This window comes from Anolis carolinensis, unplaced genomic scaffold, assembly GCF_035594765.1.
Source record: "Anolis carolinensis isolate JA03-04 unplaced genomic scaffold, rAnoCar3.1.pri scaffold_7, whole genome shotgun sequence".
Taxonomy (NCBI): domain Eukaryota; kingdom Metazoa; phylum Chordata; class Lepidosauria; order Squamata; family Dactyloidae; genus Anolis; species Anolis carolinensis.
Window position 1 is genome coordinate 34638827 of NW_026943818.1, and position 23714 is coordinate 34662540.

Consider the following 23714-nt stretch of genomic DNA (forward strand, 5'->3'; position numbering starts at 1 on the left):
CTAATTTGATGTTTAATAGGCTTTCCCTTAATCTGTCCTTATTATCCAACATATTCACTTATCCAACGTTCTGCCGGCCCGTTTACGTTGGATAAGCGAGACTCTACTGTATATATATATATATTGCCATATATATATATATATATATATATATATATATATATATATTCTCTTTTATTAATCTTTTTATTCGTAAATTATTCTTACCTTATTTTTTTCTTATATTATTAATATTATTTTGTATCATTATTTTTGTCTATTATTATTTTGTATTATATATATATATATTATTTTTCCCTTTTATTAACATTATTTCATATTGTTTTTATATATTATTATCTCATTTTCTTAAAATATTTTGTATTATTATATATTATTATTTTGTATTATATATTATTATTTTGTATTATATTATTATTAGTTTCTATATAATTATATATTTTCTTCTATTTTCCTTTATTAATATTTTTATTCATAAATGATTATGTCATTTTTCTTATATTATTAATATTATTGTGTGTTGATATATTATAATTTTGTACTATTCTATATTATTTATTATTATTATTATTATTATTTTATATTTAATTATATATTTTTCTTCTATTTTCCTTTATTAATATTTTTAATCATAAATTATTCTTATTTTTTCTTATATTATTAATATTATTTTTATTATATATTATTGTTTTGTATTATTATATATTATTATTTTGTTTTATATTATTATTCTTTTATATATCATTATACATTTTTCTTTTATTTTCCCTTTTATTAATATTTTTATTCACAAATTATTATGTCATTTTTCTTATATTATTATTATTATGTATTATTATATATTATAATTTTGTATTATTATTATATATTATAAGTTTGTATTCTATATTATTTTGTATTATTATATATTATTATTTTGTATTATTATTATATATTATTATTTTGTAGTATTATATATTATTATCTTGCATTATATTATTATTATTATTTTATATATAATTATACATTTTTCTTTTATTTTCCCTTTTATTAATATTTTTATTCACAAATTATTATCATCCTATTTTTTCTTATATTATTAATATTATTTTTGTATTATTATATATTATTATTTTGTATATTATTATTATTATTATTTTATATATTTTTTATTTTATTTTCCCTTTTATTATTTTTATTCATAAATTATTATGTCATTTTTCTTATATTATTATTATTATGTATTATTATATATTATAATTTTGTATTATTATTATATATTATAAGTTTGTATTCTATATTATTTTGTATTATTATATATTATTATTTTGTATTATTATTATATATTATTATTTTGTAGTATTATATATTATTATCTTGCATTATATTATTATTATTATTTTATATATAATTATACATTTTTCTTTTATTTTCCCTTTTATTAATATTTTTATTCACAAATTATTATCTTATTTTATCTTATATTAATATTATTTTGTATCATTATTTTTGTATATTATTTTTTTAATTATTACATATTATTATTTTGTATTATTATATATTATAATTTTGTATTATTGTATATTATTATTTTGTATTATATATTATCATTTTGTATTATTACTATTATATATTATTATTTTGTATTATTATATATTATTATTTTGTATTATTCTTTTATATATAATTATACATTTTTATTTTATTTTCCCTTTTATTAATATTTTTATTCATAAATTATTATTCTCTCATTTTTCTTATATTATTAATATTATTGTATATATATATTATTATTTTGTATTATTATATATTATTATTTTGTATTATTATACATTAGTATTTTGTATTATAATTTTGTATTATATATTATTTTTGTATTATTATATATTATTTTTTGTATTATTATACATTAGTATTTTGTATTATAATTTTGTATTATTATATATTATTTTTGTATTATTATATATTATTATTTTGTATTATTATATATTATTATTTTGTATTATATTATTATTATTATTATTTTATATATAATTACACATTTTCTTCTATTTTCCTTTATTAATATTTTTATTCATAAATTATCTTATTTTTTTCTTATATTATTAATATTATTTTGTATTATATATTATTATTTTGTATTATTATTATATATTATTTTTGTATTATTATATATTATTATTTTGTATTATTATATATTATTATTTTGTATTATTATATATTATTATTTTGTATTATTATTATATATTATTTTTGTATTATTATATATTATTATTTTGTATTGTATTATTATTATTATTTTATATATAATTATACATTTTTCTTTTATTTCCCCTTTTCTTAACATTTTTATTCATACATTATCATCACCCTATTTTTTTTCTTATATTATTAATATTATTTTGTATTATATATTATTATTTTGTATTATTATTATATATTATTTTTGTATTATTATATTTTATTATTTTGTATTATTATATATTATTATTTTGTATTATTATATATTATTATTTTGTATTATTATTATATATTATTTTTGTATTATTATATATTATTATTTTGTATTATTATATATTATTATTTTGTATTGTATTATTATTATTATTTTATATATAATTATACATTTTTCTTTTATTTCCCCTTTTCTTAACATTTTTATTCATACATTATCATCACCCTATTTTTTTTCTTATATTATTAATATTATTTTGTATTATATATTATTTTTTGTATTATTATTATATATTATTTTTGTATTATTATATTTTATTATTTTGTATTATTATATATTATTATTTTGTATTATTATATATTATTATTTTGTATTATTATTATATATTATTTTTGTATTATTATATATTATTATTTTGTATTATTATATATTATTATTTTGTATTGTATTATTATTATTATTTTATATATAATTATACATTTTTCTTTTATTTCCCCTTTTCTTAACATTTTTATTCATACATTATTATCTCCCTATTTTTTCTTATATTATTAATATTATTTTGTATTATATATTATTATTTTGTATTATTATTATATATTATTTTTGTATTATTATATATTATTATTTTGTATTATTATATATTATTATTTTGTATTGTATTATTATTATTATTTTATATATAATTATACATTTTTCTTTTATTTCCCCTTTTCCTAACATTTTTATTCATACATCATTATCTCCCTATTTTTTCTTATATTATTAATATTATTTTGTATTATTACAATATACTATTATTGTCCCATTGAAGTGCCTTGAGAGGGATGGAGTTTTCAAGCGGGGGGCGTGGCCTCTTCCGAGGGGGCGTGGCCTGAGGACTATTTTCCTTAGCGGAGGGAGACCGCGAGAGAAAGGAAGGCGAAGCGAGAAAAAAACCGACGGCGTGACGAAATGGGAGCACCGGGGAGATAGAACGATAAGGCCCAGAGCGGCGTCCAATGGGAATCAAAGATTCCTTAGAGCGGCGGGCGTTTTGTCCAATGACAATCCTTGGGCCGCTTTCCCTCCCGCCTAACCCAGCGAAGCCCTCCTGAGGTAAAAGCAGCTGCCGGCGATGCTTTGTTTCGCGTCTCCCGCCCGCGCCGTTTTTTCCTACATTTTAACCTAACGTAAGAAAGCCTTTGCTCGCTCCTTTTTTCCCTCCCACCTTCGCGGGGGCGTGGCTCCGGCGGAGAGATCCCCTTTCTGAGGAGGAGGCGAGGCCTTGCTGCGTGTCTTCGGCAAAGAGAGAGAGAGAAGAAGAAGAAGAAGAAGAAAAGCTGAGGAGAAGAAGAAGAAGAGAAAAAGAAGGAAAGAAAAAGAAGAAGAAGAAGAAGAGATTAAAAAGAAAAACAAAAACACCATGAGGGAAAACCAGCCCCGCCGCGCCTTTTATTAATCCTCGACGGCGAAGGAGAAACACAAAGATGATGAGGAGAATTTGAGGGGCTTGTTTGTTCGCTTCCTGCGCCCGCCCGACGCTGGTTTTTTTTTTTCTCGTTTTTTTTTCCTCCCCGGATGGAACGTTGAGAGTCCCAACGTTCCAAAGAACACGCCCCGGATGGAACGTTGACGGGCCCAACGTTCCAATTGGGATCCTCTTGTGTTTAGATATTTTTTATTATTTTTTTCCCCATATTTTATTATTATTATTATTATTAGCATTATTTCTCTCCCTTTTTCTCCTTATTCTTCACCATTTTACTATTTTTTTTTTAATTTCTGTCCCATTATGATTAGGATTAAATAATATTTCTTATTTCCTTCCTGATTTTCCTGATCTTTCTATGATTATTATTATTTCTGTCCCTTTATGATGATGATGATGATGATTAAATAATATTTTTATTTTCTTCCTCTTTTTTCTGATCCTTCTATGATTATCATTATTAAATAATATTTTTTATTTCCTTCCTGATTTTCCTGATCCTTCTATGATTATTATTACTTCTGTCCCTTTATTATGATTATTATTATTAAATAATATTTTTATTTTCTTCCTCTTTTTTCTGATCCTTCTATGATTATTATTATTAAATAATATTTTTATTTTCTTCCTCTTTTTTCTGATCCTTCAATGATTATTATTATTAAATAATATTTTTATTTTCTTCCTCTTTTTTTCTTTCTATGAATATTATTATTACATAATATTATTTTCTATTATTTTTTCTTCTGATCCTTTTTTGTCCTCTCATTTTTTAAAAATATTATTATTATTATTTGGTGTATTATTATTATTATTTTTGGGGAGGCTAATAACACTCATCGGACCGCAGGGAGAACAATAGGGACGCCGGGGATGTGAGCCCCCCCCCTCCAGCACCCCAAAACCCACCCCAAGGTAAGACTATTATTATTAATAATAATAATAATTATTATTATGCAACTTCTATTAATACTACTAATAATGATAGATATATTATTATTATTATATATAACTTTTCTGAGTTGATAGACCTGACTTGATGCAACTTCCAACTTGGGCCATTTTCCTCTAAACTACTTGGAACTATGTTATTATTATTGTTATTGTTATTATTATTTACTTTTCTAATTTGGTGGGATCTAGACCTGACTTGATGCAACTTCCAACTCGGGCCATTTTCCTCCTAAACTCCTTGGAACTATATTATTATTATATTTTATATTATTTTTATTATTATTACGACTATATATACACATGCATAATAATAATAATAATAATAACATAATACATAGATGTAATAATATAAAATAATGATATATATTATTTTATTCTATAATTAATATATATGTATTATTACTATTAGTATCTACCTATATGTATACATAATATTTTCATGGTGATTTTTTGCTCAGACTTGATGGGATCTAGACCTGACTTGATGCAACTTCCAACTTGGGCCATTTTCCTCCTAAACTTCTTGGAACTATATTATTATTAATAATAATAATAATACCCTTCATGGTGATTTTTGTGCTCTCTGATGGGATCCAGACCTGACTTGATGCAACTTCCAACTCGGGCCATTTTCCCCCTAAACTACTTGGAACTATATTATTATTATATTATTTATATTATTATTACTATATATACACATGCATAATATTTATTATTATTACATAATACATATATGTAGTAATAATAAAATAAAATAGTGATATATATTATTTTATTCTATAATTAATATATCTATTAATTATAGATATATATATCTATTATTAGTAATAATATCTACATATACTGTATGTATATACATAATATTTTCATGGTGATTTTTTACTCTGACTTGATGGGATTCAAACCTGACTTGATGCAACTTCCAACTCGGGCCATTTTCCTCCTAAACTCCTTGGAACTATATTATTATTATATTTTAAATTATTTTTATTATTATTACGACTATATATACTATAATAATAATAATAATAATAACAACATAATACATAGATGTAATAATATAAAATAATGATATATATTATTTTATTCTATAATTAATATATATGTATTATTACTATTAGTATCTACCTATATGTATACATAATATTTTCATGGTGATTTTTTACTCAGACTTGATGGGATCTAGACCTGACTTGATGCAACTTCCAACTTGGGCCATTTTCCTCCTAAACTTCTTGGAACTATATTATTATTATTATTAATAATAATACCCTTCATGGTGATTTTTGTGCTCTCTGATGGGATCCAGACCTGACTTGATGCAACTTCCAACTCGGGCCATTTTCCCCCTAAACTACTTGGAACTATATTATTATTATATTATTTATATTATTATTACTATATATACACATGCATAATATTTATTATTATTACATAATACATATATGTAGTAATAATAAAATAAAATAGTGATATATATTATTTTATTCTATAATTAATATATCTATTAATTATAGATATATATATCTATTATTAGTAATAATATCTACATATACTGTATGTATATACATAATATTTTCATGGTGATTTTTTGCTCTGACTTGATGGGATTCAAACCTGACTTTATGCAACTTCCAACTTGGGCCATTTTCCTTGAAACTACTCGGAACTATATTATTATTATTATTATTATTATTATTATTATTATTATTATTATTTACTTTTCTAATTTGGTGGGATCTAGACCTGATTTGATGCAACTTCCAATTTTGGCCATTTTCCTCTAAACTAATTGGAACTTTATTATTATTATTGTTATTATTGTTGTTATTATTATTATTATTATTTACTTTTCTAATTTGGTGGGATCTAGACCTGACTTGATGCAACTTCCAACTTGGGCCATTTTCCTCTAAACTACTTGGAACTATATTATTATTGTTGTTATTATTATTATTATTATTATTATTATTATTATTATTATTATTTACTTTTCTAATTTGGTGAGATCTAGACCTGACTTGATGCAACTTCCAACTTGGGCCATTTTCCTTTAACTACTAGGAACTCTATTATTATTATTATTATTATTATTATTATTATTTACTTTTCTAATTTGGTGGGATCTAGACGTGACTTGATACAACTTCCAACTTGGGCCATTTTCCTCTAAACTACTTGGAACTATGTTATTATTATTATTGTTGTTGTTATTATTATTATTATTATTATTATTATTAACTTTTCTAATTTGTTAGGATCTAACTTGATTTCATGTAACTTCCAACTTGGGCCATTTTCCTCTAAACTACTTGGAACTATATTGTTGTTGTTATTTACTTTTCTAATTTGGTGGGATCTAGACCTGACTTGATGCAACTTGCAACTTGGGCCATTTTCCTCTAAACTACTTGAAACTTTATTATTATTTATTTATTACTTATTTATATAGAATACCCTTCATGGTGATTTTTGTGCTCTCTGATGTGATCCAGACCTGACGATACAACTTTTAACTTGTACCGTTATGACTATAGCACTGGAACTACTTTATTATTATTATTATTATTATTATTATTATTATTATTATTATTATTATTATTATTATTATTATTATTATTATCATCATCTGTATTTTTCATGGTTATTTTATATACTTTTCATTTTTTACCCTGATTGATGGGATCCAGACCTGACCTCATGCAACTTTTAATTCGGGCCATTTTCCCCCTAAACTACTTGGAAATATTTGTTGTTGTTATGTGTATGTACATATGTGTGTGTGTTATAGTGTGTATGTGTGATGAGATCCAGACCTGACTATGCAACTTCCAATATGGGCCACTTCCCACTCATTTATAAACTAGTTTGAACTATTATTATTACTATTATTATTATTATTATTATTATTATTATTATTATTATTATGTAAGCCACCCCGAGTCCCCTTGGGGAGCTGGGGTGGGGTATAAAATTATTATTATTATTATTATTATTATTATTATTATTATTATTATTAGATACTTTTCATGGTCATTTTACTATTCGATGGGATCCAGACTTGACTCAATGCAACTTTTAACTTTGGCCATTTTCCCCAATATATATACACACATACACATACACACACACACACACACACACACACACACATATTCATGGTGATTTTTTATTCTCTGATGGGATCCACACCACTTTCCCCTCATTGATAAACTGGTTTGAATTGTTGGTGTTATAGTGTATGTGTGTGTATATCACACATATATATATTTCATAGTGATTTTTTACTTTGCTTTTTCTCTTTTATTGGATCCAGAACTAACTTTGTCCAACTTCCAACTTAAGAGACTTTTTCCTATACTTCCCCTAATTATAAACTACTTTAAACTATTATTATTATTATTATTATTCCCCATCATTTTAGTTTATAAATTTCTTTCTTCTTTAATGGGATTCGGACCTGACTTTGTGCAACTTCCAACTTGGGAGACTTTTTTCCTCATTTAAAAACCAGTTTCATGTATGATTAATACATTATTATTACTATTATTATTATTATTATTATTATTATTATTATTACAATATATATCTACTTTTCACAGTCGTTTTCTACTCTGATTTTTCTCTCTTTGGGCCACTAATTATTACACATAATCTATTAATGTATTAATTGTTATATACATAAGATCAACTTGGGAAACTTTCCTATACTCCCCCATTATTATTATTACTATTATTAATACAATACACACACACACATATATATAGTAATAATATATTAATACTTTTATATATATAAGTTCAACTTGGAACTTGGGCCACTTTTTCCTACACTCCCCCATTATTATTATTGCTATTATTAATACAATACATACACACACACACACATATATATATAGTAATAATAATATATTAATGCTATTATATATATAAGTTCAACTTGGAACTTGGGCCACTTTTTCCTACACTTCCCCATTTATAATAATATAATATATAATAATATATTGCTATTAGTATTATTATAATCTACTCTAATGTATTATTATTACTGTAATTATTATTATATACATAAGTTCAACTTGGGCCACTTTTTCCTAAACTTCCCCATTTTTTATAATAATAATATATAATAATATATAATAATATATTGCTATTAATATTATTATAATCTGCTCTAATGTATTATTATTACCGTAATTATTATTGTATACATAAGTTCAACTTGGGCCACTTTTTCCTACACTTCCCCCATTATTATTATTAATAATAATAAAATTATATATATATGTGTGTGTGTGTGTGTGTGTGTATCTGTAATAAGTTCAACTTGGAACTTGTGCCACTTTTTCCTACACTTGCCCATTTATAATAATAATAATATATAATAATATTATATATAATAACAATATATTGCTATTAGTATTATTATTATAATCTACTCTAATGTATTAATATTGCCGTAATTATTATTACTATATATACATAAGTTCAATTTGGGCCACTTTTTCCTACACTTCCCCCCATTATTAATATTAATAATAATGTATATAAGTGTGTGTGTATCTGTAATAAGTTCAACTTGGAACTTGGGCCACTTTTTCTTACACTTCACCCATTTATAATAATAATACATAATAATATAATAACAATATATTGCTATTATTATTATAGTCTAATGTATTATTATTACTGTAATTATTATTATATACTTAAGTTCAACTTGGGCCACTTTTTCCTACACTCCCCCATTATTATTATTAATAAAATTATATATGTACATGTATATGTGTGTGTGTATATATACAGTAGAATCTCACTTATCCAACACTCGCTTATCCAACGTTCTGGATTATCCAACGCATTTTTGTAGTCAATGTTTTCAATATATTTCATATATTTCAGTGCTAATTTCGTAAATACAGTAATTACTACATAGCATTAATCTATTTATTAATCTACTTTTTCTGTCAATTTTATTGTATAACATGACGTTTTGCTGCTTAATTTGTAAAATCATAACTCAATTTGATGTTTAATCGGCTTTTCCTTAATCTCTCCTTATTATCCAACATATTTGCTTATCCAATGTTCTGCTGGCCCGTTTATGTTGGATAAGTGAGACTCTACTGTGTATATATATATATGTAATAAGTTCATCTTGGAACTTGGGCCACTTTTTCTTACACTTCACCCATTTATAATAATATATAAAATATAATTTATTATTCACAATAATAATAATAATAATAATGCTACTTCTATTAATACTACTACTAATAATGATAGATATTATTATTATTATTATTACATTATTATTATTATTATTATTATTATAATGATTATATAATATAATATAATATATAATAATATAATAATAATAATAATGCTACTTCTATTAATACTACTAATAATGATAGATATTATTATTATTATTATTATTACATTATTATTATTATTATATGTACCTTTTTCGGCCCCATTTTCTGGCCTCGTGGAGCTTTATTGTCTCTTTGGCTTCCCTGCAGGTTGAAGTTTGGCCCTTTCTCCTTAAAGGTCCATTTAAAGGGGAAGGATTTTAAAGACCTCCGACTTTCTGCCGGGAAACTTTGACCACAACTTCTTGCTTGGAGGGCATTTATTCTCCGGGAAAATCCTTGTTTTCCTTGGATCTGGTTTGGGGGTTGGATCCAGGCCTAGGCTCCTTCTTATTGTAAAACTTTTTTTCTTTCTTGTGACATTTCCATTGGTTCTTTTAAATCATCAAAAGAAAACTATGATTATGATAATTTATTTCTATCATTATATTTTAATCTTATTAATCATATTTATTATTATTATTGTATTTTTATTGTATTTTACTTTATTGTATTATTATTGTTATATATTATATATCAAAGTTAGAGATATTATTATTAACATTATTACCGTATATACTCGAGTATAAGCCGACCCGAATATAAGCCAAAGAACTTAATTTTACCACAAAAAAAAAACTGGGATAACTTATTGACCCGAGTATAAGCCAAGGGTGGTAAATTTCAAAAATAAAAATAGATACCAATAAGATTACATTAAGCTAGGCATCAGTAGGTTGAATAATGTATATACCGTATATACTCGAGTATAAGCCGACCCGAATATAAGCCGAGGCACCTAATTTTACCACAAAAAAACTGGGAAAACATTGACTCCAGTATAAGCCGAGGGTGGGAAATTTCAGAAATAAAAATAGATACTGTATTTACAAATACTGTAAATAAATACAAATAAAATTACATTAATTGAGGCTTCAGTAGGTTAAATGTTTTTGAATATTTATATAAAGCTCAAATTTAAGATAAGACTGTCCAACTCTGATCCAATCATTATTCTCATATTCTGCTTATGTATCCTTTTAATAATAACAGAGTAAAATAATACATGTCATAATAATAATAATAATAAATACAGGAAAATAATACATGTCATAATAAATACAGGAAAATAATAAATGCAGTAATAATAATAAGAATAGAGTAAAATGATAAATGTATTATTATTAATAATAATAAAACTAGAGTAAAATCAATGTAATAGTAGCAACAATAATAGAGAAATATATAATATAAAAATAATATAATACTAATTGTATTATAATAATATAATAATATACAATATAATACTAATTGTATTATTAGTATTATATTGTAATACAGTAGAGTCTCACTTATCCAACATTTGCTTATCCAACATTCTGGATTATCCAACACATTTTTGTAGTCAATGTTTTCAATACATTGTGATATTTTGGTGCTAAATTCATAAATACCGTAATTACTACATAGCATTACTGCATATTGAACTACTTTTTCTGCCAAATTTGTTGTATAACATGTTTTGATGTTTAATTTGTAAAATCATAACCTAATTTTATGTTTAATAGGCTTCTCCTTAATCTCTCTTCATTATCCAACATATTCGCTTATCCAACGTTCTGCCAGCCGGTTTATGTTGGATAAGTGAGACTCTACTGTAGTAGCAACAATAATAGAGGAAAATAATAAATGTAATAATCCCAATAATAATAGAGAAAAATAATAAATGTAATAATACCAATAATAATGGAGAAAAATAATAAATGTAATAATCCCAATAATAATAGAGAAAAATAATAAATGTAATAATACCAATAATAATAGAGAAAAATAATAAATGTAATAATCCCAATAATAATAGAGAAAAATAATAAATGTAATAATACCAATAATAATAGAGAAAAATAATAAATGTAATAATCCCAATAATAATAGAGAAAAATAATAAATGTAATAATACCAATAATAATAGAGAAAAATAATAAATGTAATAATCCCAATAATAATAGAGAAAAATAATAAATGTAATAATCCCAATAATAATAGAGAAAAATAATAAATGTAATAATCCCAATAATAATAGAGAAAAATAATAAATGTAATAATACCAATAATAATAGAGAAAAATAATAAATGTAATAATCCCAATAATAATAGAGAAAAATAATAAATGTAATAATCCCAATAATAATAGAGAAAAATAATAAATGTAATAATCCCAATAATAATAGAAAAAAAATAAATGTAATAATCCCAATAATAATAGAGAAAAATAATAAATGTAATAATACCAATAATAATAGAGAAAAATAATAAATGTAATAATACCAATAATAATAGAGAAAAATAATAAATGTAATAATACCAATAATAATAGAGAAAAATAATAAATGTAATAATACCAATAATAATAGAGAAAAATAATAAATGTATCATATATTCTCGAGTATAAGCTGACCCAAATGTAAGCCAACCAGGACCCTCACCCGAGTATAAGCCGAGGGGGGCTTTTTCAGTCTTAAAAAAAGGGCTGAAAAACTAGGCTTATACTCCAGTATATACAGTATTACTATATTATATTATACCACTGTATTGCAATATTATTAGTAATATTACATGTAATATATAATATATAATTATAATAGTGTATTATTCTATTGTATTGCATTGTAATATTATAAGTATTATATGTATATACAACACTAGCTGTGCCCTAATTTTATAATAATAAAATTATTATTATATATAATACTTTTATATATTATTATGATTCTATATATTGTTATTATTGTTGTTATTATATTATTATTTTTTATTATTAGGCGTTCAAATCCTTTGGGACGATGAACCCGCAGCAGAGGATGGCGGCCGCCGGGACGGACAAGGAGCTGAGCGACCTCTTGGACTTCAGCATGGTAGGCGGGCGGACTCCCATCCAAATAACATCCAGGGCAGGCCCTGCTTAGCCTCAGTGTATGTGGGTCATTTGACCTGGGTTTAAGGAGAGACAGAGCCTCATGGGCTCCTGGCTTTGAGATATATAAGAAGAAGGCCTTATGAGCTCTGCATTGAGCATCAAGGGGTCTCTGAAGGCCATCCAAACCAGCCCCTTTATTTTCCCAATAGCCAGAAGCAGGTTCATATAATAATAATAGTAGTAATATATTATTTATTTATTTTATTTATTTGCTACATTTATATCCCGCTCTTCTCACCCCGAAGCGGCTTACAAATCAAATGAACATACAATATATTATTAGCATAGCACAATATAAGCATTAAATTACTATATTGTACTATATCATTATATGGTAATATGATTAGTAATATTACATTTAATATATAATTTATATTATATTATTATTAGTATAATATTGTATTACATAATATTGTCATTATTATTACATTACTAATATTATTATTAGTAGTAGTAGTATAGTAGTAGTATTATACTATATTATTATATTTTATTATTACTGTATTAGCATAGCACAATATAAGCATTATGATAATGATTAGTAATATTGCATTTAATATATAATTAATACTAGCTGTGCCCGGCCACGCGTTGCTGTGGCAAAGTCTGGTGTTCTGGGAAATAAAGTATTGAGGAATTGGTGGTAGTTAAGGTCAAGGGTCAAGGTTTTCCCCAGACATTAAGTCCAGTCGTGTCTGACTCTGGAGGTTGGTGCTCATCTCCATTTCTAAGCCAAAGAGCCAGCGTTGTCCATAGACTCCTCCAAGGTCATGTGGGATGACTACATGGAGCGCCGTCATCTTCCCGCTGGAGCAGTACCTATTCATCTACTCTCATTTGCATGTTTTCGAACTTCTGGGTTGGCAGAAGCTGGGGCTAACAGTGGGGGCTCTCTCCGCTCCCCCAATTCCAACCTGTGGCCTTTCAGTCCAGAAGTTCAGCAGCTCAGCGCTTTAACACACTGCGCCATCAGGGGATATTATTTCCTAAAGGTTGTGAATATACAATATTTCTGATTGGTTTTTTTTGTCTGTTGGAGACAAGTATGAATGCTGCAATTAGGAAAAATGATTAGGATGTAATGGCCTTGCAGCTTTAAAGCCTAGCTGTTTCCTTCCTGAGTGCATTTTTTGTTGGGAGGTGTTAGCTGGCCCGGATTGTTTCCTGTCTGGAATTCCCTTGTTTTCAGAGTAGTGTTCTTTGCGATATTAATTAGATAATCTGTGGAAGATTTGCAATGGGTACCGCCAGGGGGGAAAACACACCCAAATTATTATTATTATTATTATTATTATTATTATTATTATTATTAATGCAACGACTTTGCAACCGTTGCTGCCGGGGGAAAACACACCCAAATAATAATAATAATAATAATAATAATTATTATTATTATTATTATTATTATTATTATTATTATTATTTATTGCAATGACTTTGCAATTGGTGCTGCCAGGGGAGAAACACACCCAAATTATTATGATGATGATGATTATTATTATTATTATTATTATTATTATTGCTAGAATCAGATGGTGTCTTCCGGCTAGATTGAAGCCGGACTGGATGGCCATCTGTCGGGAGGGATCTAAGGGTGTCTTTATAGTAGAATGATGCTGTTTAGATGGCCATCTGTCGGGAGGGATTGCTAGTAGACCAAGTGGGTGGAGCTTAGCCTTCTATCTGGCAGCAATTGGATAAAAATCAATTATTGCTCTCCCCCTAATTAGGACTTTATTTTTCTTTTCTTTTTGTGGTATCAACCTAGAGCCGTGGATGATGGGTTGTGTTGTCAAATTTCAAGGTTGGGGGGCCTGTAGTTTTGTTGTTTTGTCCGCTGCCCTGATGCCATCACTCTTTTATATATATAGATTATATTATTATTAGTATAATATTGTATTACATTATAATAATATCATTACATTACTAATATTATTATTATTAGTACTAGTATAGTAGTAGTATTATACTATATTATTATATTTTATTATTATATTATATTTTCTGATTTTTTCAAAAATTATAAGTTCAGTGATATGGCCGAAGGACTCATCAATAAAATGTATTTATTTTTTATTCATACGTTCTTTTTTATTATGCTATTATGATTGTACTACATTATGTTATTATACTATTATATAATTTACATTACAATATTATATATTTTATTTATTTACTTTTATCCTGCTTTATCTCTTCATACGGACACTCAAAGCGGCTCTATAATTTTTATATATATATATATATATATATATGCTTATTATTTTAGTTTCTTATTTTCTTATATTGCTGTTATTATTATAGATCATAATATTATGTATAATTACTATTTAATTATTTTATATTATTTTTTCTTAATACATTATAAATGTATATTATTATACAATATTATACATATTCATTATTGTTATATATCATAATATTATATATAATATTATGATATATAACAACAATAATGAATATGTATAATATATTTAATTACGTTATATTATTTTATCTTAATACATTATATATATATAGGTATATTATTATTATACAATATTATATGGTATGGACATGTATTATTATACTATTATTTATACTTACTATTTTATTTTACTCTTTATTCTAGATGTTTCCGCTTCCTGTCGCAAATGGAAAGAACAGACCCACGACTCTGGCCAGCACTCAGTTTGGAGGATCAGGTGAGGCTTATGTTATTATTGCATTATTATTATTATTATTATTATTATTATTATTATTATTGTTATTGTTATTTTGCTCTCTGACCTTATGCAATACATTACTTTTGCACCAAAGGGTCACTTTTTGCAAGTAAGGGAAAAATCCCTTAACATTGTTATTATTGTTATTAAATTTATTAAATATTTTATTATTAAATTATTATTAAATATAATAATAATAATATTGTTATTTTGCTCTCTGACCTTATGCAATACATTACTTTTGCACCAAAGAGTCACTTTTTGCAAATAAGAGTTCAAAGAGGGAAAAATCCCTTAACATTGTTATTATTGTTATTAAATTTATTGAAGATTTTATTATTAAATTATTATTAAATATAATAATAATAATAATAATAATAATAATAATAATAATAATAATAATAATAACAACAACAATTATTTTGCACTCTGGTCTTAGACCATTGGATGACCAGCCTCATTATAATTCTATTCTGAATTTTACTAGGTCTCTCTTATCTGGGTATTTTAACCGAATGATTCTATCTTTATATTATATCGACTGAATTGTATTGGTGCTTGTTTGATATTATTACTGTTGTATTAACTTTTCTTTTATTACCTGTGTATATTGTGCTAATGTATTTGTGTTGTTACTCTTGTAACAATGTGAGCCGCCTCGAGTCCCCGCGGGGAGATGGTGGCAGGGTATAAATAAAGTTATTATTATTATTATTATTATTATTACATGTTACTTTTGTAAGAAAAGTGGTTCGTGTTTCTCTTTAGAAAGGTTTCAAAGCAGACGGAAAATCCATTAATATATTATTATTATTATGGAATTTATTTATTTATAATTTATTACATTACTAGCTTGGGTGCTCGGTTATTTGAAAAAGTCATTTTTTTCATTGTACGGTTGTGGGTGAACTACAACTCCCATCATGCCGGGTTAACCCCCAGAAACTTGGTCCGTACTTGAAAGTTTGTTGTGTTGGGCACGTTTGCTGTGGATGCGTCATTGGTGGTGTTCATTGTGCTCTCTGGCTGTAGGATGAACTACAACTCCCACTATAGTGAGACAGTCCCCTCAATATAATATAATATAATATAATATAATATAATATAATATATAATTATAGTAGTGTATTATTATTATTATATTGTACTACATTGTAATATTATTATCAATCTATAGTGCTGTCAGTTTTCGAGGTTGTGGGGCGTTTAGTTTTGTTGTTTTGTCGAAACGTCATTACCCTTTTATATATAGACTAGCTGTGCCCGGCCACGCGTTGCTGTGGCAAAGTGGTGGTGGTATTGGTTAAAAATTGTTGTGTAATTTTTATTTGACATTATTTGTATTTTTTAATTAATTTTATTGTAAGTTATCTTTTTATTTATTATATTTTATTATTTTCTTGTATTATTTTTAGTTATTTTCTGTTATTATAGTATTTTATTTTATTAATTTTTCAGTGTTTTTTATTATTTTTATTGGGTTGCTAGGAGACCAAGTTGGAGGAGCTTAGCCTTCTAACTGGCAGCAATTGGATAAAAGCAATTATCCTCTCTCTCTAATGAGGACTTTATTTTTCTTTTTGTTGTATCAACCTAGAGGCGTGGATGATGGGTTGTGTTGTCAAATGTCAAGGTTGGGGGGCCTGTAGTTTTGTTGTTTTGTGGGTCGCCGTGATACCATCACTCTTTTATATATATATAGATAGACTAGCTGTGTCCGGCCACACGTTGCTGTGGCGAAGTATGGTGGTATGGGAAATAAAGTATTGAGGAATTGGTGGTAGTTAAGATAAAGAGTAAAGGTGTGGAGTCCAGATAATCCAGTTAAAGCAGATAATATAAGATTACTAGCTATGCCTGGCCACGCGTTGCTGTGGCTAGGAATTAATTTTTCTTTTCTTTTTGTTGTATGAACATAGAGGCGTGGGTGAGAGGTTGTGCTGTCAACTTTCGAGGTTGTGGGGCACTTAGTTTAGTTGTTTTGTCCGGCGCCGTGATTCCATTACCCTTTTATATATATAGATAAATGGATTATATAGCTGTGTGGAAGGGCCTTGAGTCGACACTGCCATCTAATCCAGTTAAAATCTGATAATCTGTATTTTATAGGCAGTGTGGAAGAGGCCTAAGTGAGGCCTAACTCTGCCTGTCCCCTGGGTGAGTGGGTTGCTAGGAGACCAAGTGGGCGGAGCTTAGCCTTCTAACTGGCAGCAATTGGATAAAAACAATTATTCCTCTCCCTCTAATTAGGACTTTAATTTTTTTTTGTTGTAGCAACCTAGAGGCGTGGATGATGGGTTGTGTTGTCAATTTTCGAGGTTGTGGGGTGTTTAGTTTTGTTGTTTTGGCGGTCGCCAGGATTCCATCACTCTTTTATATATATAGATAATTATAATAGTGTATTATTATTGTATTGTACTACATTGTAATATTATTATCAATCTATAGTGCTGTCAATTTTCGAGGTTGTGGGGCGTTTAGTTTTGTTGTTTTGTCCTAGGCCGAAACGTCATTACCCTTTTATATATATAGATGTAATGTCCGTTTTTCCCAAGGAGTAAACAACAAAACCACTGAACCGAATCACACCAAATTTGGCCACAAAAGACATAATCATCCAATCTATGTCTTTCAATCAAAAAAACCAAATTACAGAAGTTGTGGGTGAACTACAACTCCCAGAAAGGAAGTTTATTATTCCATCATTATTATTATTTTCCTCTCTGGCCTTCGTACCAAAGGTTCACATTTTTTTAAAAGGCAAGTTCAAAGCAGAGGGGGAAACCCCTTGACATTTTTGTTGTTAGTGAGCCGTCTCCATCCGGGACTTTCCCCTCTTTTTGGCTTCCTTTCTCCCCAGATGATGCTTTTAAAGCTCTAAATTGAAATGTCAAAAAGCGGGGGGAGGGTCGACGAGGCCGCGCATCTTCTTGGATTACAACACGTATGAACACGTATGAGATTTTGAGCCTCCGGGCCATGAAAATCCACCAACGAACCTCTCCCTTTTGCCCGGAGCGTGTTGCGTCTGATGAGTTTCGTTCCTTCTCTGAGATCCTTTATTTTCGAACCAAAGCGCGTCTCGTTCGTGCTTCAAAATATTCCTCGAAACTGGGAATGCTTTTGCGGTGATTTCGAAAAATTACAAATTCCGAGAAATATCCTCAGAAAAGGCGCACGGACCAATTTCCATGCCATAATAATAATAATAATAATAATAATAATAATAATAATATAATATATAATATGTTGTATATACATAATAATATTGATAATATTACAATGCAATCTATATATATAAAAGACTGATGGAATCCTGGCGACCGCCTAAACAACAAAACTAAACAGCCCACAACCTCGAAAATTGACAACACAACCCATCATCCACGCCTCTAGGTTGATACAACAAAAAGAAAAGAAAAATAAAGTCCTAATTAGAGGGAGAGGAATAAGTGTTTTTATCCAATTGCTGCCAGTTAGAAGGCTAAGCTGCACCCACTTGGTCTCTTAGTAACCCACTCACCCAGGGGACAGGCAGTGTTAGGCCTCAGGCCTCTTCCACACTGCCTATAAAATACAAATTATCAGATTTTAACTGGATTAGATGGCAGTGTAGATTCAAGGCCCTTCCACACAGCTATATAACCCATTTATAATCTTATATTATCTGCTTTAACTAGATTATCGGGACTCCATACCTTTACCCTTTACCTTAACTATCACCAATTCCTCAATACTTTATTTCCCATACCACCAGACCGTTTATGTTGGATAAGTGAGACTCTACTGTATATTTATAATCTTATATTATCTGCTTAGAACTGGATTATATGAGGCCCCTTCTACACAGCTGTATAAAATGTACACTGAAGTGAATTATCTGGCAGTGTGGACTCAAGATAATCCAGTTCAAAGGAGATAATATAAGATTATAAATGGATAATATAGCTATGTAAGGGCCTTGAGTTACACTGCCATCTAATCCAGTTAAAATCTGATAATCTGTATTTTATAGGCAGTGTGGAAGAGGCCTAAGTGAGGCCTAACTCTGCCTGTCCCCTGGGTGAGTGGGTTGCTAGGAGACCAAGTTCTTCCTCTCCCTCTAATTAGGACTTTATTTTTTTTTGTTGTATCAACCTAGAGGCGTGGATGATGGGTTGTGCTGTCAATTTTCGAGGTTGTGGGGTGTTTAGTTTTGTTGTTTTGGCGGTCGCCAGGATTCCATCACTCTTTTATATATATAGATAGATTGTATAATTAGTATAGCATAATATTAGTATTATATATCATTAAATTGTTTTATTGACACAGGAGACATCTTTAGGTCACGATGTATCAACCTAGAGGCATGGATGATGGGTTGTGTTGTCAATTTTCGAGGTTGTGGGGTGTTTAGTTTAGTTGTTTTGTCCGGTGCCGTGATTCCATTACCCTTTTATATATATAGATAAGATTGTATAATTAGTATAGCATAATATTAGTATTATATATCATTAAATTGTTTTATTGACACAGGAGACATCCTTAGGTCACGATCTCCCCTGAACCACAATGCCTCCTTCCACGTGAAAAAAGGACACTTCCCCCCCCCCCCCCCACCCGCTTCTTCCCTCCGCCCCTTATTGTGAGGACAAAAGTGTTGCTCCACCTGGCAAAAATGACTTCCATCTGGACCGGGAGTTTTGCCAGGTTTTGCACACATAACCAGTTAAAATAATACGAATTCGTGATTTTTTTTCATAGTTCTCTCTCTATGGTGCTCTCTGGATGTTGGAAAATATATTCATAGATACATTGACTTTGCTCAGATACCCGGCGATGCCTGGGTTAGGTATTTTGAATGTGGGTGAACTACAACTCCCAGTATTGGTCATGATGGGGAGGGGGGGGTTATGTGCCCGTTTTGGTCCAGATATGTCGTCGTTGGAAGTCACAACAACACGGGTATCATATAATAGTTTAGATACTCGGCAATGCATGGGTTCGGTATTTTGAATGTGGGTGAACTACAACTCCCAGTATTGGTCATGATGGGGAGGGGGGGGGGGGGTTATGTGCCTGGTTTGGTCCAGATATGTCGTCATTGGGAGTCACAACAACGGGTATCATATAGTAGTTTAGATACTCGGCAATGCTTGGGTTAGGTATTTTGAATGTGGGTGAACTACAACTCCCAGTATTGGTCATGATAGGGAGGGGGGGGGGGTTATGTGCCCGGTTTGGTCCAGATATGTCGTTGTCGGGAGTCACAGTGCTTTCTGGAAGTTGGAAAATATATTAATAAATACATTGACTTTGTTCATATAGTAGCTTAGATACCCGGCGATGCCTGGGTTAGGTATTTTGAATGTGGGTGAACTACAACTCCCAGTATTGGTCATGATGGGGAGGGGGGGTGGTTATGTGCCCGGTTTGGTCCAGATAGGTCGTTGTCGGGAGTCACAGTGCTCTCTGGAAGTTGGGAAATATATAGATACATTGACTTTGTTCATGTAGTAGTTTAGATACCCGGCGATGCCTGGGTTAGGTATTTTGAATGTGGGTGAACTACAACTCCCAGTATTGGTCATGATGGGGAAGGGGGGGGGGTTATGTGCCCGGTTTGGTCCAGTTATGTCGTCATTGGGAGTCACAACAACACAGGTTTCATATAATAGTTTAGATACCCGGTGATGCCTGGGTTCGGTATTTTGAATGTGGGTGAACTACAACTCCCAGTATTGGTCATGATGAGAAGCGGGGGGTCTATGTGCCCGGTATGGTCCAGATATGTCGTTGTTGGAAGTCACAGTGCTCTCTGGAAGGTGGAAAATATATGCATAGATACATTGACCTTGTTCATATAGTAGCTTAGATACCCGGCAATGCCTGGGTTAGGTATTTTGAATGCGGGTGAACTACAACTCCCAGTATTGGTCATGATCGGGAGGGGGGGTCTATGTGCCCGGTTTGGTCCAGATATGTAGTCATTGGGAGTCACAACAACGGGTATAATATAGTAGTTTAGATACTCGGCAATGCATGGGTTCGGTATTTTGAATATGGGTGAACTACAACTCCCAGTATTGGTCATGATGGGGAAGGGGGGGTTATGTGCCCTGTTTGGTCCAGATATGTCGTTGTCGGGAGTCACAATGCTCTCTGGAAGTTGGGAAATATATAGATACATTGACTTTGTTCATTTGGTAGCTTAGATACCCGGCGATGCCTGGGTTAGGTATTTTGGATGCGGGTGAACTACAACTCCCAGTATTGGTCATGATGTGCCCAGTTTGGTCCAGATAGGTTGTTGTTGGGAGTCACAGTGCTCTCTGGAAGTTGGAAAATATATTAATAAATACATTGACTTTGTTCATATAGTAGCTTAGATACTCGGCAATGCCTGGGTTAGGTATTTTGAATGCGGGTGAACTACAACTCCCAGTATTGGTCATGATCGGGAGGGGGGGTCTATGTGCCCGGTTTGGTCCAGATATGTCGTCATTGGGAGTCACAACAACGGGTATAATATAGTAGTTTAGATACTCGGCAATGCTTGGGTTAGGTATTTTGAATATGGGTGAACTACAACTCCCAGTATTGGTCATGATGGGGAAGGGGGGGTTATGTGGCCTGTTTGGTCCAGATATGTCGTTGTCGGGAGGCACAGTCCTCTCTGGAAGTTGGAAAATATATTAATAAATACATTGACTTTGTTCATATAGTAGCTTAGATACTCGGCGATGCCTGGGTTAGGTATTTTGGATGTGGGTGAACTACAACTCCCAGTATTGGTCATGATGGGGAGGGGGGAGGGGGTTATGTGCCCGGTTTGGTCCAGATATGTCATCGTTGGGAGTCACAACAACACGGGTATCATATAGTAGTTTAGATACCATTCATTGGGTTGGTATCAAATGGCAATAAGGAAAGGGTCACGACCTTCCGTTTTTTCCAATTTCTGGCGAGTAACGAAAACGAGTTCAACAGAACCTCGGAAAGAAGAAACGCGAGCCATTTTTGTATATATATATATATATATAAATAGAGAGAGAGAATGGCTCTAAATCAAATGGCTTTGGCAACCGCTTCAGCATTACCGCTTCCACCCTGGCGCGGCGCCGCATGCGTTTTCCAGGATTCGGCTGTATGATCATGACTTAATTTGTTAAAAATGTGACCCTCTGTCGATGTCTTTAAGAGTTGGAGGGGACCCCGAGGGAGAGCTATGCAACCTCTTTATGGGAGGAGTCCAGAAACAGAGACCCCCAATACCTCTCTCAGCAATGGGCTCCATTATTGAACCTTCTTGTGGACGTTTGAGGTCACAACGATCCTCTGCGGTGTGCAAATCCGTTCCGTTTTTGTTCCGAATTTTGGGTGCCCCTCGTTCCGTTTTGGGGAAGATTCTGCGAGATTAGGAAGGGGGTCGTTCAGACTTGTAATTTGAAACCCTCATTTCTGTGTGAGAATCTGTTCTGTTTTCGTTTTGAATTTCGGGTGCCTCCCGTTCCGTTCTGGGGAAGATTCTGCGAGATTAGGAAGAGGGTAGTTCGGACTTACAATTCAAAACCCTGAGTTCTGTGCGAGAATCCGTTCCGTTTTTGTTCCGAATTTCGGGTGCCCCCCGTTTCATTCTGGGGAAGATTCTGCGAGATTAGGAAGGGGCCATTCGGACTCGTAATTCGAAACCCTGAATTCTGTTTGCAAATCCATTTTGTTTTTGTTCCGAATTTCGGGGGCTCCACCATTCCGTTTTTGGGGGAGATTCTGCGAGATTAGTAAGGGGGCCATTTGGACTCGTAATTCAAAATCCCAAGTTCTGTGTGAGAATCTGTTC

The 23714-nt window shown here is 29.6% G+C and overlaps 1 protein-coding gene across 9 annotated transcripts in view; it reads left to right on the forward strand.

The window, feature by feature from the left end:
- The first annotated feature begins 3572 nt into the window (after positions 1 to 3572).
- Positions 3573 to 23714, forward strand: part of tcf3 (transcription factor 3) — a 115814-nt gene continuing 95672 nt past the window's right edge. For 2 of the 9 annotated variants that reach the window (XM_062960081.1, XM_062960084.1), the window contains exons 1-3: positions 3575 to 4820; positions 13036 to 13128; positions 15802 to 15874. In XM_062960081.1, the coding sequence (XP_062816151.1) occupies positions 13057 to 13128; positions 15802 to 15874 (145 nt within the window). In that variant the 5' untranslated portion in view covers positions 3575 to 4820; positions 13036 to 13056. Of the gene's footprint in view, positions 4821 to 13035; positions 13129 to 15801; positions 15875 to 23714 lie in introns of all 9 variants that reach the window. The other 7 variants (XM_062960078.1, XM_062960086.1, XM_062960087.1 and 4 more) reach the window with 6 other exon arrangements.